The 17,141-nt window shown below is 45.4% G+C and overlaps 1 protein-coding gene across 1 annotated transcript in view; it reads right to left on the bottom strand.

Moving 5' to 3' along the window:
• Positions 1 to 17,141, bottom strand: part of LOC122927323 (G protein-coupled receptor kinase 5-like) — a 78,190-nt gene that overhangs the window by 39,279 nt on the left and 21,770 nt on the right. The window contains exon 2 of the mRNA XM_044279052.1: positions 10,521 to 10,616. Coding sequence (XP_044134987.1) covers positions 10,521 to 10,616 — 96 coding nt within the window. The remainder of the gene's footprint in view (positions 1 to 10,520; positions 10,617 to 17,141) is intronic.

Here is a 17,141-nt window from a genome sequence, read left to right on the forward strand (position 1 = left end):
CCACTAACTCAAGAGGCCTCATTTTACATATAACAATCTCTCTATCTTTGAACGGAGTAATTTTAGCCATTATGGTCCTTGGATAAGTTCCCATTAACTTTCTCACTGGTGTCCTATGCGGTCTCTGAACTGTAAGTAAATTAGACAGATTTTCCCCTGCCACCACGTCAGTAATCCAGTTCTGGATATACTGTGTACAATTTCCACCCTCCACCTTTTCAGGTATTCCTATCAATCTTATATTTGATCTCCTATCCCTATCTTTCAAGTCAGTAACTTTCTTACAGAGAGCATCATTCTCCACTTTCAAGGTCTTAAATAGGTTGTCTGGTCACAAAATAAATGTATGTGCTCCAAATACCCCTCACCATCCATACATAAGCCCCCAATATCTGTTTTTCATGTCTAAGCTTTCCTTCCTCCCTGGAAGACATCTGTCACGCCCTGCCCAGTGAGTGATCTGAGAAGATCTGTCAGACTTGCGGCACGTGAGCCTATCTGACAGATTGCTTTATTGTGGTGTTGGGCAGGGTCCCACCTCCTCACAGGTTCTACTCATTTGTTAGTTAGTGATGCTATTTATCTCCACCTCTCACTATAGCCCTTGCGGTTTGTAGTTTCTTCTGGAGTTCTCTGCTGGTGCTTGGTGGATCTCCTGCTCCCAGTCTGTCTAGAGATAAGTCCTCTTTTTCTTCCCTTTTGTTGTATTTCCTGTCTAGGCCTCAGGAAGACACTGGTTCTCTCATGTCGTGCAAGGAACCGGTTGTCTTATCGCCTGCTCCCTAGCCTAGGGTTTGTTTCAGTTACAGCAGGTATTAGGTTCCAGTACATAAACACTTCTACCATTGGGATTTGTTCATGTGGTTAGGAGACGGGGAAAGGCTTAGGGTTTGTCAGGTGGTGACCTTTCCCTGTTTCTTAGCTGTGGGGTCTAGGCTAATGTTTTGTTACCTGTTAGTTGTATTTGGTTTGCTTTCCTTCCCTCACCTTCCGTGACAACATCACATTAACCTGGCAGATCTGTTTACTTTCTCCCCTTCTTGTTTTGTTGAATACATAACTTTATTGATACAGACAAGTCTGGCTGCACTGCACAGAGATGAGTCACAGGCTGGCCACGCCCCCTACACGGCTCTGTCTGCAGCAGCCACACCTACTACAACTCCATCTTTCTACACCCAGACAGGAATCTACTTCTTAGGCCCCATGCACATGGCCGTGTTTCACGGCCGTGTGCGGGCCGTGGAACCGCGGCCTGGATCCCTCCTGAGAGCAGGAGCGCACGGCGTCACTGGTTGCTATGACGCCGTGCGCTCCCTGCTGCCGCCGCAATACAGTAATACACTGGTATGATCTATACCAGTGTATTACTGTACTGTGCCGGCAGCAGGGAGCGCACGGCGTCATAGCAACCAGCGACGCCGTGCGCTCCTGCTCTCAGGAGGGATCCAGGCCGCGGTTCCACGGCCTGCACACGGCTGTGAAACACGGCCGTGTGCATGGGGCCTTACCCAGTGTCTAAATCTCATTACTGATTGTCCACAGGCTCTGCCCTCATCTGTAACTAATCCTATCCTGTGTGATATAGCCTGCTGAGCTGTATATCTAATCCCATCACTGACCGTCCACAGCCTCTGCCCTCATTTGTAACTAATCCTATCCTGTGTGATACAGCCTGCTGAGCTGTGTATCTAATCCCATCACTGACCGTCCACAGTCTCTGCCCTCATCTGTAACTAATCCTATCCTGTGTGATACAGCCTGCTGAGCGGTGTATCTAATCCAATCACTGACCGTCCACAGCCTCTGCCTTCACCATCTCCAGAGTGTGATAAACACCTGAAATCAGCAAGCGTATCCAATCACATCTGTAGCTAATCCTATCCTGTATGTGTGCCTGATACACAGCCTGTTGTGTGCGATACTGCCTGCTTAAGTGTGTATCTAATCCCATCTGCTACGATACTGCCTGCTGAAGTGTGTATCTAATCCCATCTGCTATGATACTGCCTGCTGAAGTGTGTATCTAATCCCATTTTGGATAATACTGCCTGCTGAGTGGTGTATCTAAGCCTATCTTGTATGATCCCGCCTGCTGAGCTGTGTATCTAAACCTTTATGCACACAACCGTATCCATTTTGCAATCCATATTTTCTGCAGTCCCATTGAGTTCTATGGATTTGAGGTCCTCATTTTGAGGGCCAGAATAGGACATGTTCTGCCTTTACTGGAACTGACATACGGATGTAAAATACACACTGATGGCGTCCATGCGCTTTCCACATCCGTATGTCAGTTCTGCGAAAGATAAAACATGTACAACAGATCTAAAACCCATAGAACTCAATGGAATCGCACACGGACAGTAACCTTATTTAGTGGATCTGCGACTTGCAGACCGCAAAACAGATACGGTTCTGTGCACAAGCCCTATAACTTATACTCAGCACCCCACAACAGTGACCTCCACAGTGCCCCCACAACAGTGACCTCCACAGTGCCCCCACAACAGTGACCTCCACAGTGCCCCCACAACAGTGACCTCCACAGTGCCCCCACAACAGTGCCCCCACAACAGTGACCTCCACAGTGCCCCCACAACAGTGACCTCCACAGTGCCCCCACAACAGTGACCTCCACAGTGCCCCCACAACAGTGACCTCCACAGTGCCCCCACAACAGTGACCTCCACAGTGCCCCCACAACAGTGACCTCCACAGTGCCCCCACAACAGTGACCTCCACAGTGCCCCCACAACAGTGCCCCCACAACAGTGACCTCCACAGTGCCCCCACAACAGTGACCTCCACAGTTCCCCCACAACGGTCCATTCACAAGTCCGTGAATGTGTCTGCACCCGTTCCGCAAATTGCGGTACGAGTGCGGACCCATTCATTCTCTATGGGGCAGGAATGGACGCGGACACCGCACATGTGCTGTTCGCATCGGCATTTCCAGAGCGCGCCCCCGAACTTCCGGTCAGCGGCTCTGGAAAAAAAAATAGAACATGTCCTACGCTTGTCTGCAATTGCGGGCAAGAATAGGCAGTTCTAGGGGGGTGCCGGCCAGGTGTATTACGGATCCGCAATACACTACGGACGTGTGAATGGACCCCAACAGTGACATCCACAGTGCCCCATGTGACATCCAATGCCCCCCATTTGCCATCCACACTGCAGAGAGCAGCTGGCAATCCCGCGCATGCATACTAGCATTCAGCATAGTCCGCTTGCGTAGCGAGTGAAGACGGCCGCCCGGCGCTTTCTTCAGCAGGAGGCGGTGACGTCGCGATCCGTCTCCTGCTCAAGAAAGGAAGAGAAGACAGGAAGACGGACTTTGGCTGCTCTCTGGAAAGTAAGTATGTGAGCAATAATCTTTCCTCCACAGGTTAGCTTTTAATACCCCAAGAAAGGTTACGCCCGGAGAACCCCTTTAAGGACTTGATCTTCTAATTCACTTATTCTTTGTTCTGCATAATTCACCCTCTCGCTGACTTTCTTACAATCACCTCTAATCAGCTGTACTTCAGATTCCCCCACCTGTGTCGTTACCATCTCCAGCACATTGTGAGATGATGTCAGCCAGTGTAGGAGACTGAAGGATCTGCTGGAGATGGCGCGTCACCTCTAGGACGTTGTATCTTCACTGCTCTCAACCAGATATTTTATTTGATTGTTAGATCTAGTCTGGTGGTCGGAGCTCGGAGAAATCGGTCTAATTTGCCTTCCCGATCTACTTTTGTTCTAGACGTATCTTGTTTAGGAGAGCCATAAGCCCAGGACCGCCTGTGCTCCGCCATTTTCACTTTATCATCCTTCTTCTTGACCATTGTTGCATCAAACCCGGCCAATGCAATAGTAAAAGTAACACTGTTTAACAGTTTGAATCTCCGATGATAAATCTAATACTATTAAGGTACTTTCACACTTGCGTCGTGAGGATCCGGCAGGCAGTTCCGTCGCCGGAACTGCCTGCCAGATCTGGAAATCCATATGCAAACGGATATCATCTGTGAACGGATCTGGATGCGGATCAGTCTGACAAATGCATTGAAATTCCGTAGCCGTCTCTCCGGTGTCATCCGGAAAAACGAATCTGGTATTTTTTTTCCGCATTTTTAAAAAGGTATGCGCATGCAGGTTTTCCCGAACACTTGGTACCGGATCCGGCATTAATACATTTCAATGGGAATTCATGTCAGATCCGGCATGCTGCATTGCAAATGTATTGCAATACCGGATCAGTCTCTTCGGTTGTCATCCGGAAAAACGGATCCGGCATTTATATTTTTCACATTTTTAAAAAGTTTTGACCGCAAAACCAGGTCTGTTTTTCCGGAACACTTAGGCAAGTGTTCCAGAATTTTGGACTGAGAAAATACTGTAGCATGCTGTAGTATTTTCTCCATCCAAATACCGTAAAGGGACTGAACTGAAGACATCCTGAATGGATTGCTCTCTATTCAGAATGCATGGGGATAAAACGGAAGCGTTTTTTTTCCGGTATTGAGCCCCTAGGACGGAACTCAAAACCAGAAAAGAATAACGCTAGTGTGAAAGTACCCAGATTCTGCCTCACGCAGTTCATTAGTAGGTAACAGCTGAAATTCCTCCAGTCATTAGTAGATGAGTGGTTACATAGTTAATGATGGTTCTGATGCAAGTCATCCAGTACAAGGTTAGCAGAGACTGCAACCATCCAGATTGTCTGCAATAATTCATCCAATTCCATGTGACACTTTAGGCGGTTCAAAATCACAGTAATAAAGATGTTAAAGTTAGTGCCGCCTCCCATAGTGCATAACAATACACTAGGCGCTCTCTCCCTAAGGAGAGATAGTACCCCCCTAACCCTGACAGGCCTCTCACCCAGTACTCTCTGCTCTGCACTGATGAAGGGCAATCGCCCCGAAACAGCTGTCTGCAGATGAGATGCTGGCTTATTTAATATCCAAGTCATGTCTCAAGGCTTAGTTTAAGAGATGAACATTGACTTATAGGATACTTGCCTTACATCTGGTGGCATCAGAGGCAGAGCTTGTTAAAGAGGACCTTTCACTCGTATACAAACTAAAAACTAACTCTATCTGTGGGCAGAGCGGCGCCCAGGGGTCCCCCTGCACTTACTAGTATGCCTGGGCGCCGCTCCGTTCGCCCGGTATAGGCTCCGGTGTCTCAGCTCCGTCTGTTGTATCGGACTGATTTTTTGTAGGAGGCGTGTCCCTTGCTGCAGCACTGGCCAATCGCAGCGCACAGCTCATAGCCAGTCTATGAGCTGTGCGCTGCGATTGGCCACCACTGCAGCAAGGGACACGCCTCCTACAAAAAATCAGTCCGATACAACAGACGGAGCTGAGACACCGGAGCCTATACCGGGCGAACGGAGCGGCGCCCAGGCATACTAGTAAGTGCAATGGGACCCCTGGGCGCCGCTCTGCCCACAGATAGAGTTAGTTTTTAGTTTGTATACGAGTGAAAGGTCCTCTTTAAGAGCCGATTTGCATCCCTTTCCTAACAATACACTAGAGATGACCCCGTTCACTAGTAGATGAGAAAGTCAGTAGTGATATACTGCAAAACACACAATAGAGAATTTGCAGTGGGTTACTGGATTTATGGGTTACCTGAGATATTTCCATTCACAAGTCAATACAGGGTTAGGCCTCATGCACACGACCGTTGTTGTGTTCCATTCCGCAAAATGGGGTTCAGTTGTTCCGTGATCCGTTTTTGTTTCCGTGTGTCTTCCTTTATTTTTGGAGGACCACCAGACATAAGGAATGTAAAAAATAGTCTAAGACAGGTTTGCCATGCAAATGATAGGAATAGAACCGACGCGGATGACAATCTTGTGTGCCTCCGCGTTTTTTAGCGGTCCCGTTGACTTGAATGGGTCCGCGAACCGTTTTCCGCAGAAATAAATAGGACAGGTTATATTTTTGACGGACTGGAACCACGGACGCGAATGGCAAACTGTGCACTATCCGCATTTTCAACGGCTCCATGGAAATTAATGGGTCCGCACCTGAAACGCAAAAAATAAATAAAAAAATCGACGGAACGGACGCGGAAGCAAACAACGGTTGTGTGCATGAGGCCTTACCCTCCCCCCCCCTTCATCCAGCCCAAATGGCAGAAGTCACTCTCCAGTAACCCTAAATCTCACCCCTTCCTTTACTCCTCAGGGGGATGTATTCTAAAAAACATACGTGCATCCAAATGCATTTCACCAGCGTGCGTCAGCCCTCATACTTACTTCATACAGGCGTCCCAAAGCCCCCCCCCCCCCCCATAGGCTTGAGCAAATTCCAGTAAGGAAGACTTTTCCCCTTGCCCTCCAAGAAGCAGACACTTCACTCTTTCCCTCCAGGTGTCCACCGAGGGTCATAAGAGCAAAAAACTGGGCAGCAGACGGCATGTCTCCCCGCTGAGAAGCGCTTATCCGAACCCTAGCGAGCGCCAGGGCCGAGACACGTGGGGCATGCACGCCGAACATCTTAAGCGATCTCGCTGGAACGGGACAGGGAAGTGAGGTGGAGCTACGGCGTGACGCGTTACGTCTTCCACGTCATGTCGGCGCGCCTCCCGTCAAGAAAAAAAAGGACTATGATAAACCTTAAAGTCAGCGCTATGTTTGACACAGTGTTTAATTGCTAGCTTTAGGATGTATTGTTTTTTTGTAAGATGTATATTTTTTTATGTTTTTTTTTGTTGCGTGTTGCTTTTTTTTTTTCTTCTTCTTCTTCATGTGCCGTGTACTTGTCCTTAATATTAATGGATTTATTCATTCACCTAGGATTACCCTTAGGCCTCATGCACACAGTCGTTGCATGCATTGGGGACCGCACTTTCCGTTCAGCTGCTGAGACGGATCCAGATCCATTCCACTTGAATGGGTCCATGATCTGTCCGCACCACAAAAAAAGAAAAGAAAATAGAACATTTTCAATTTTTTTGCGGTGCGGGGGCACTGATAGAAACCCCATGGAAGAATTCCGTAGTGCTTTCGAGAGGTTCCGTGCCTCATCACACCTTCCGGATTGTGGAAGTGAATGGGTCTGCATCCGTGATGTGGTAAGCACACGGCTGGTGCCTACGCAATATGGGCCACGACCTTAGGGCTCATGCACACGACCGTATGTAGTTTGTGGTCCCCAAAAAAAGGATCAGCCAAAAATACAGATGTGTGCATTACGTATTTTGCGGAACAGAACAGCCGGCCCCTAATAGAACGGTTTTATCCTTATCCGTAATGCGGACAATAATAGGACATGTTCTATTTCTTTGCGGAACGGACACACAGAAACTGAATGCACACATGGTCCACATAAAAAAAAAAAAAGGAACGGGCACTGAAAGAAAATAAGTTTGTGTGCATGAGCCCTTACCCAAACGTCCTATAGGGGAATGTTGATGAATTGGAAGTGTCCCATTCCAGATTGCCTCCTCTATGGTAACCAGAACCTCCTCGAAGAGCTCCCCTCATCCTCTAGTGGCCCCGAGTCCATGCTAGGACATCCATTTGCGAGTTACAAAATACTGTAAAAGGAACCTGTCATATGAACCACAGGCAGCATGACACCTGCCAGGCAGGTTTGTTTTACCCCGAAACACTGCAATATTTCCTATTAGTGCCTAAATTTGGGACATCTCATTTTGGACACACTACACCTTTTGGCTTAATTGCTTAATCTCCTGCTCACAGTCCTAGATGCCTGTACAAGCAATTTTATGCTTTGCAGAGAGTCTCATGTGTATTTCTACGCAAGAGACTTTCCTTGCACTGAGGAGCACGCCAACCAGGACAGCGATAAAACGCCTAACTCACAGTCAATGGTAGGAGACGACAGAGGTTAGTAAGGAGCATGTTGTTACTAACGCAAAATGACATATCTGCCCGTCATATGCATGTACAGGAAGCATGGAGCGGGCTCACCAGCTGATCCTGCTTCATACATGGCTGGTGCCAGCTGACACTCAGCCACAATGACCAGGATCAGAGACAATACGATCCTGATTATTTAACCCCTCAGATGCCGCAGTCATTATTAAAGATGTTAGACAGAGGAACGGGGGTTCCCTCTGTCCTCCGATTAGACCACTCTGTGGAGAAATCGCTGAGATTTGATGGGTTGCTATAGCAGCCTGGGGCCATATAAAAGCTCCCAGGCCTGAAAAGCAAAAAAAAATCTCGGACAAAGCTTACAATTGCTAATAAAAAAATATGCTATACGCAGCCCTTTCTCCAGCACCGTTCTCTGAACTCCTAATAGCACTCATTATAGCTAAATTCTTGTCAAACTGGTAAGAATTTAGCTTTAATGAGTGTTTATGAGCTGTTAGGAAAGTACAGATAAGCGCTACAGCTCAGGCCATCAGAGCAGCTTCCTGCCAGATACACTGAAAGCATCTCAGGCAACCCCTTTGAGATCTGGCTGCTTAGTAGAAAGCCATATACTGCAAACGCATGAAGTCCAAAATGACCAATTTGCCTGTTTTTTGTCACCCACCCTCGCCCACCTCCTTCTCCCAAAAAAAAAAAAGTTTTAAACATGAAGTATTATCTTGTCTTATCTGCATCAATAAAAAAAAAGCCCTCATGCAACCCTGAATTATTAAAAAAATGCATGGGTGTCAGAAAATGCAAATGTAAAGACTTTTTTTTTTTTTTATTATTATTATATAAATACTGACTTCCTGTTACATACACGCATGTATTATTTATTTGAATTAGGGCTCATGCACACGACCGTATGTATTTTGCGGTCCGCAAAAAATACGGATGACACCCGTGTGCATTCCGTACTTCGCAGAACGGAACAGCCGTCCCTTCATAGAACAGTCCTATCCGTAATGCGGACAATAATAGGACATGTTCTATTTTTTTGCGGAACGGAAACGGAATGCACCACACTTCAGGTTTTTTTTGCGGACCCGTTGAAGTAAAATGGTTCTGCAAAAAAAAAAAAAAGGAATGAACACGGAAAGAAAATACGTTCCTGCGCATGAGCCCTTAATGTGAATTTGGTGCTCCTCCCTGGCTAAAAATAGTCATCAAAAATACTAAGAAGAGTATTTTTACTCTCTGCAGGAAAAAATGTAGTGTGACCTCTCTCTGCCTGCGCTTGGGGCAATGGGAAACAGGCGACAGGTTCCTGTTAAAGGCTAATCACACCTTCAATGGTAATGATTTTTTTTATGATTGCAATTTTGGGCTTAAACCATTTTTCCATTGGTCTTTATTAAAAACTTAGCAGTATTTGTGAAATGGGTTAAAATCTGTTTGTTTGCAGACTAAATTTCTGAGTCCCCTCAGCTCACTGATTATGTGAAGCCTTATCTCTGATCTCCTGACCTCATAAACACTCATTTAACCCATATTCTTATCAGTTTGGTTAGAGTTTTGTTAGAATGAGTGTTTAGGAGTTCAGATAAGGCTTCACATGATCAGCCAGCTAATGGGACTCAGAAATGTATTCTGCAGACTGATTTTTCATCTCTCTCTCAAAAACTACTGAAACTTTTTAATAAAGAAAGATCAATTGAAAAAAATTATTTTTAGCCAAAAATACTTTTTTTCAAAATGCAGTCATATAAAATAAATATAAAAAAAAAAAAAAAAAAGGGATTTTCCAAGACTTGATGACCTATCCTCTAGCTGGGACCCCTGCCGATCAGCTGCTTGAGAAGGAAGCAGTCCACCTGTGAGCGCAGCAGCCTTCTCTCAGCTTTTCCTAGGCCAGTTTTCATTGGTCACGCTGCCTGGGAGCGGCTCAGCCGCATAGAAGTGAATGTGGCCAAGCGTGACACCAAGCACAACCACTAAACACAATGTACAGCGCTGTGCTTAAGCACGGAGAACGCCGAAGCGCCAGTGCCTTCTCGAACACCTGATCGGCGGGGGTCCCTGGTGTCAGATCACCACCGATCAGATACTGATGACCTATCCTGGGAAAGGGCATCAGTATTAAAATCCTGAAAAACCCTTTTAAGTATATCAGAGTACAAATGCAAAAAACACATGGTGTGAACAGTCACTGGCAATTTTTCGGATAACAATTAATACAACCAATTAATTTTCCCACCCACTCTATAGGATATGCCATAACTGACTGTTCGGTGTAAATGCTACCTCTTTGACCCCCACCCATCAGAAGAAAGGGAGTCCTGCAACAAATTCAAAGTGGATTTTTTCACTACAGAACATAAGAAACTATTTAGCAACTTTTTTTTTTCTTTTTTTTTATCCCTCGATGGTATTTTAAGATTTCCATATCCTGTTTAGTGCAAAGAGTTAAACTTAAAGGCCCTCTGGATCAGTCTATAGTCTTTAAGATCTGAAAGATATAGTAAGTACCATGGTTTGATTCATCATCAGTTCGGTTAGGCCTGGACCCAATGGTGGATTTTTTCCATGCCTGGCCTAGAAGACCACAGCTATAATACCTGCAGGCTCTGGCGGCGGGATGTTACCGTAATCAAGAGATGCAAACACAAGGATTCACAGTTTATATACTCACCCAGCTGCTTGCGGAGTTCTTCACACTGGCTGATATGTGGAAACTTTAGGATTTCCTTCCATTTTTTACTCCTCCCTTTCCTTTTGCCACCTCCACCTGCAAAGGAAAAATAAAAAAAAGTTAGAAGACTTGCCCAAGTCATGGCGTAATAAAAAGTATTCGATATATAGGTCACAATTTATGTCTTTAGTCATTATGTACTGATGCAGAGTTACATATTTTCTTCTCCATTTACGTCCAAAGCAAAGCTTAGCAGGGCATTGTGGGATTCCAGCGCCTCCATCTTAAAGCGTTTGCATAATGGATGTATTTCTTTGTACAATCATAGCTGTGACGGAACAGTTATGTTTGGGTTTTCCCTAATGTTAATTTTTTTTTTTCAGCCATATTATTCTGTGTTTCAGCTGCACAGCTAGATACATTTCACTCAGAAGCAAGGGGTTCCTTCTTTATATGGATGTCTGCCAGCACTGTACTGCTGTGACGTCCTTTCCCTTACGTTCCACCATGTTTGTTTTCCGCTTCGGAGCCTACAGAACAGATAAGGAGGGGGAAAAATTACACTTACAGACACAAATGAGGTACCTATAGTCTTCAAAAGCCCCCCACTTCCTCTCAGCCATCTTTTGGTTCTCTGTTACCAGAGACAGATAGTGCCTGGCATCAGGTAGTGGGCTGTAACTTAGGTGGAAGTGAGACCCCTAGTGGCCATGAGTTTACAGATTTTTTTTCAGGTGGATGCAGGCAGATTTTTTTTTTAAATGAAGCGATTTAGAAATTAACTAGTTACACCATTCTCTTTTAAATGAAATTGTGTGAAAGTACAGTGACTCTTTAAATATTTATGGCATATCAATCTCTGGGACCCCCACCTGTCAGGATAATAAGAGTCCCCAACATCTCTCCAAACATGGACTGTCCAATCAAGTCAACAGAAGTTACCAAAATAACCAAACATGTCTTGACAGAGGGAAAAAAAAATATGGCTATTTCCAAGGGGAACAAACAGAATTTTAAAGTCGGCTATTTATATTAAATGGGTAGTAGGACACTAGAAAAAAAAGGGTCTGGTTTTGTTTCGCCAAGATACAGTGCCACTCAAATATCGGTAGCGTTTGGTACTTCATCCTTGAATCGAATACAACCGATAAACAAAACCCAGTCATTATCCCGTGGGGCTTGCTAGAGGAAAAATGTACGAGTGGTGGTCCAAATAAAAATACAAGGATGTCTCGAGTCTGCCCCCTCGTACAGTGTGCCTCTCCATTCTGGTCATGCAAGGTCCCAAGTGGGAGATCCATCCAATATGATGACCTAATGCATACAGGTATGGGGTGGTCTTCATGACCTGTTTAAATTTTTAAAAAAATACCAAGAAATAACTTAAAAATCAGTACAGAATCTAACATTTTACAAGGCTACACAGCGGCGATTTAAATGCCTATGTTTATTACACTCATCTGATCTGGCACAAGGATCTGTTTGGGTTGCGTCAGTAACAGCACCGGCACGGATCTTCCAACCAAGTAAAAACTTTTAATTTCCATTACAAACTATTATAATTTTGTATAAACTGCCTATGGTTTCCGCCCCCCCCGACCCTGTTGCCTAAAACAGACCTAGCAGAGCCCTCCGTCATAAGCACATCCCGGGAAATCAAGACCATGAAGATTTGGCAAAGCTCAGCAGCGATCAAAGTTATCTTGAGGAAACATGCTGAATATAGACTGCTGACGAAAGTAGAGTGGAATTTGCAGTCTGAAATTAGGAATCATAATAATCTGTTGAGGAGAATTTCTTGCTAAGGAGGTGACCTCTAACCTTTCTGCAGAACTTTAGACATTATACCAATTGTACTAGATCATAAAGAATACAACATGAGGTAAGGGACCTTATTGTTGGTCAGTGAAGATGCTTCCTAGTTGGACAGTTGTGTTTAGTCATGTGCACAGTAATGGCTGTCATCTTGGCTCGATCCTAGGTTCTTCCCATGTAGGTGCTGACAACCATCATGTGCCTGGAATGGTTCTGACCTCAATGGGAGGAGAGGTCTATGGCACAGTGAAAACAGGCGTCCAAAATGTCCATTACCTCAAGTTTCTTGGTAGAGAAATGGCATGAAAAGCACCAGTGAAGGCATAGTGGTTTGTCTTGCTCCTCACAGAAGACAAATGACATTCTCAAAAGAGAACATGTCTTGACCAAACGATGCCCGCCTATACCCAAAAAACAAGATGCCAGCAGCTACTGTCGAATAGACAATGGTAAGAGTGGTGTCTAAATCACCTCAGAAACCCTGCTAAAGCATACCGCTGGTCTCGACATAATGTTCATGTGGTGCCATCATCGGCAAGCAGACATACATACTAGAAGAAAGATGGCTGAACCCATCAATTACAGCAGCTAACCATATAATGTGTATTGGGCTGAGCCGAACAGCCATGTTTGAGTTTAACATATCCGATATTTTGTTAGCATAGGAGAGAGGTGTCTGGCAGAGGCCTATTCCAACCTCCCTATAGAGAATACAGGTATGCTCATGACTGCTTGCCAAAACATCTTACATTGGAGGTATTCGAGATGGGATTACTGTTAGAGGAGTATGGAGAATTGGGATCCCCATGTGCTCACTATCCTCAATGTAGAATATAATTGACTACCAACTAAAGAGACCAAAATAAAGTTCTCTTAACATCAGAGATGATGGCCAAATCTGGAGCAGATCAATCTGGGATGAGAACTTGTTGGAATCTACAGGAGGTGACCAGAATCTAAAGATGGACAAATGACAGACTGTAGGAACCAGTTACACCAGATTAGAAGACAGAGGTGCTAGTTAAGTGCTAGTTAATTAATTAATATATATATATATATATATATATATATATATATATATATATATATATATATATATATATATATATATATATATATATATATATATATATATATAATCCAGTCCAGGCCTGGCTTTGATAATGAATACTGTAGGTTTGCCACCTTTGTCTAGAAGAGTACAAGTCATGTCAAGCTACAATACAGGTCTATAAAAAGAGCAAAAAAATTAAATTAAAATCAAAGATAGCCATCGACTGAATTGCTGTCCATCACCCCCCCAACCTCTATTCACATGCATACCTGGCCTTACTGAGTGTGCATGTGTTCTGAATGGGGAGAGGCGAGTAAGCCGCTTCCAGACATCTCTGCCAATAGCTCATCTACCCTTAGAACTGAAGAACCGGGCATTTTATAGGGGTTATCTGACCTTTTTATATTGATGACCTTTCCTCAGGATAGGTCATCAGTATTTGATCTGGAGGGGTCCGGCACCTGGGACCCCTGTGTGCTTTCCACAGTCGCATGTCTGTTCCACAAAGGATAGAACATGCCATATTCATGGCCACAAATGTGGACCATGGACCCATTGAAGTAAATGGGAACGCAAAAAAAAAAAAAAAAAAAACACAGATGCCATTCGTATGGATCCTTGTTTTGAATTTACAGTTCCCCCATTTGCAACTTTTTTAACGCCACTGCACCTTTCCTGAAAAAGGGGAGTAGTAAGGGTGGAAAGTGGGAGGTGCAGTGGCCTGGCAAATTTATCTTCTTTAACGCCAGTTTTTGGAACCGCTGTAGATTTCACTCTAGCGCATTCTACGGCAGTGCAGGGGATATCATAGACCAGGGTAAGATTCTGGTCTATGATAAATTCCCGCCTAGGAATGAATACAACTAAGCCTTAAGAGAGTTTCGCAAGACTTAAATACTGATGCCCTATCCTCAGGATAGGTCCTAAATATCTGATCGGTGGGGGTCTGAAACCCGGGACCCCCACCAATCAGCAGTTTGAGAAGGCGCCGGCGCTCCTGCCAGTGCAGCGGCCTTCTCCTTGCTCACCATGCACAGCGCCGTACGTTGTATAGTGGCCGTGCTTGGTACGCAGCTCAGCCCCATTCACTTTTATAGGGCTGCCTTCACCTAGATCACGTGACCGATGAAAGTCACGTCACATGGCCTACGGAAAGCTGCAAGAAGACTGGGGCACTACTGCGAGCACCAGTTCCTTCACAAACAGTTGATCGGTCATCAATATTTAAAAGGGTTTTTCCACGATTTTAATACTGATGATCTGTCCTCAGGATAGGTCATCAATATCAGATCGGCGACTGTCCAACACCCAGCACCCCCACCGATCAGCAGGTTGAAGAGAAGGCCGTGCTCCATGCGCTAGTAGCCTTCCCTTCGTTGTTTACCTGTTCACCGGTGACATTGCATCACTGCAATTACGAGAAGCCGTTCTATTCACTTCAATGGGACGGCTCCTTCCTATTCAAGTGTATTCTACAGAGCCGTCCCATAGGAGTGAATAGGACGGCTTCTTGTAATTACACCTGCTCACTGACGACGAGCAGGTAAACAATAAGGCTGATCGTGGAGGTGCTGGATGTCGGGCCCCCGCCGATCTGATATTGATGACCTAGCCTGAGGATGGGTCATCAATATTAAAAGCCTAGAAAACCCCTTTAAAGGGAACCTGTCAGGTGCACTCTTCAGCGGTCACTGAAGGCAGCATAGTGTAGTGACAGCAGTCAGTACTTTTAGAGTGTGCCAGCACTGAGGGGCAGATGAGTCCAATGAGGCTTGCTGCCCCCGTCCTCCTCCACCTCCGGGCAATGAGAGATTACTTTCCCGTTATGCATAGAAAAGAAACCTGTCAATCATATTCAGGAGGGGCGGGAACAGTGTAGGGTTGTTGAGAGTATCGAATTATCAATACTTTTGTACCGGTATCAATTCGATACCAGGATTTAACCTTTACTGAGACTAGGCTGCACTACTGCGCAGCCTAGTATCACAGAACATGGCGCGTGCTGCTCAACGCGCTCCATGTTCTCCTCAGCAGCACAGGGGAGAAGGAGTCCCTCTCCCTCCCTCCCCCCTGTGCTGCTGCTGCCACCAATAAGAAGAGAGGAACTGTGGCCACTGCGCCACCAATGATGACTAAACCATTAATACAGATACAGGAGGCGGGTGCCGGCGGCAGAATCACATAGCCGGCACCCGACCTCTATGATAGGGAGCTGCGATCAGCAGCAGTTAACCTCTCAAGTGCAGCACCTGAGGGGTTAACTGCCGCGGATCGCAGCGCCCTGTCATAGAGGTCGGGTGCCGGCTATGTGATTCTGCCGCTGGCACCCGCCTCCTGTATTTGTATTAAAAGGTTACTTTTATTCATTGGTGGCGCAGTGGCCACAGCCCCTCCTCCGCCCCTCTCTTCTTATTGGTGGCGGCAGCAGCACAGGGGGGAGGGAGGGACCCTAAAAGTACTGACTACCATTACTGAAGTGAGCGGGTCTGTCACTACACTATGCTGCCTCCAGGTTCCCTTTAAGCCGGGATTTGTATGGTTGTCAGACTGGTTAAACCGTCTTTGCTATTTTTGACTCTGCAATTTCACTTTCAAGTCTTGTAAGAGATCAAAATCAGGTTACATGTCAATCTTGTTAGGTGCAGGGCGGATATTGTGTATACAGTGTGTAAACAGCCTTCTAGATAGCATCCATCAATGTCTCACGCTGAGGCAGAGCCCATGAATGAATGCAGAATTAAAGGGACACTCAACACAAAGGATCAGGAGAAAAAGAAAAAAGAAATGGGAATTAGTCTTGACGGTAATTCTGATTCCATGAATCCACCATGACGGCACGATATCCAGTTGTATGCAGTCATGGTGGTGAAATAGAAATATATATCCACATGACATAAGGCGCATACTGTAGGTCATTGGCTGAGGCATAGCCTGCTTGGCCTCCATAGCAGACAGAAGATTGCCGGAAGGTTTCTGTACAGCGAAACCACCTCCCAGCCAGTAACATGGTGACCTAAACCCATCGCTACTTGAAGAAGCACTCCGGCAAATTTGCTTGGACATATAACGCTAACCCACTAGGTATATTCTAGCAGTGTAATCTGGGTTACATCCATACATTCTGAATCCTTCCATTATGGGCAGCTGTGCCATGTAATACCAGTCTGAACACTAGTCCAGACCTTGCTCTACTGTGTGGCTGACTTCCTGTGAACCACAGCATTACATCGACATCTATCAAATTCCTCCAGGCAGCTCTCGACCCAGCTCCACCTTCCATGTTTCTCTGTATGTCCACCAATGCACTGAGTTTTGCTGAAGATATTTCTGCCTTCTGCCTCATCTAACAGAGAGATAGAGATATATATATATATATATATATATATATATATATATATATATATATATATATATCTCTGTAATGATTTCAAAGGTGGCTCCATACAATGATTAGAAATTGATACACACACCCCCCCCCCCCCCCCCCCCGATATTGTCTATATGATCTGTGTGTGTTGTGTGCAGAATCTCCAGTGTATCCTAAGAGATGCAGGTTCACACAGCTCTTATCACGAGCAGGAGGCAGGGATGACAGGCTGAAGCTGAGTCACAGGAATACACAGACTCTGCCATGGAAGTCAGGGGACAGCAGTTATTAGTTACTAATATGTTGCTCTTAATGTGACGAGACTCCGCCACCTCTGCCAAGCAAAAGGCATAATGGAAAATGTAGACTACACCAGTGGAACCAT

Source organism: Bufo gargarizans, chromosome 2 (assembly GCF_014858855.1).
Source record: "Bufo gargarizans isolate SCDJY-AF-19 chromosome 2, ASM1485885v1, whole genome shotgun sequence".
In the NCBI taxonomy this organism is placed as follows: domain Eukaryota; kingdom Metazoa; phylum Chordata; class Amphibia; order Anura; family Bufonidae; genus Bufo; species Bufo gargarizans.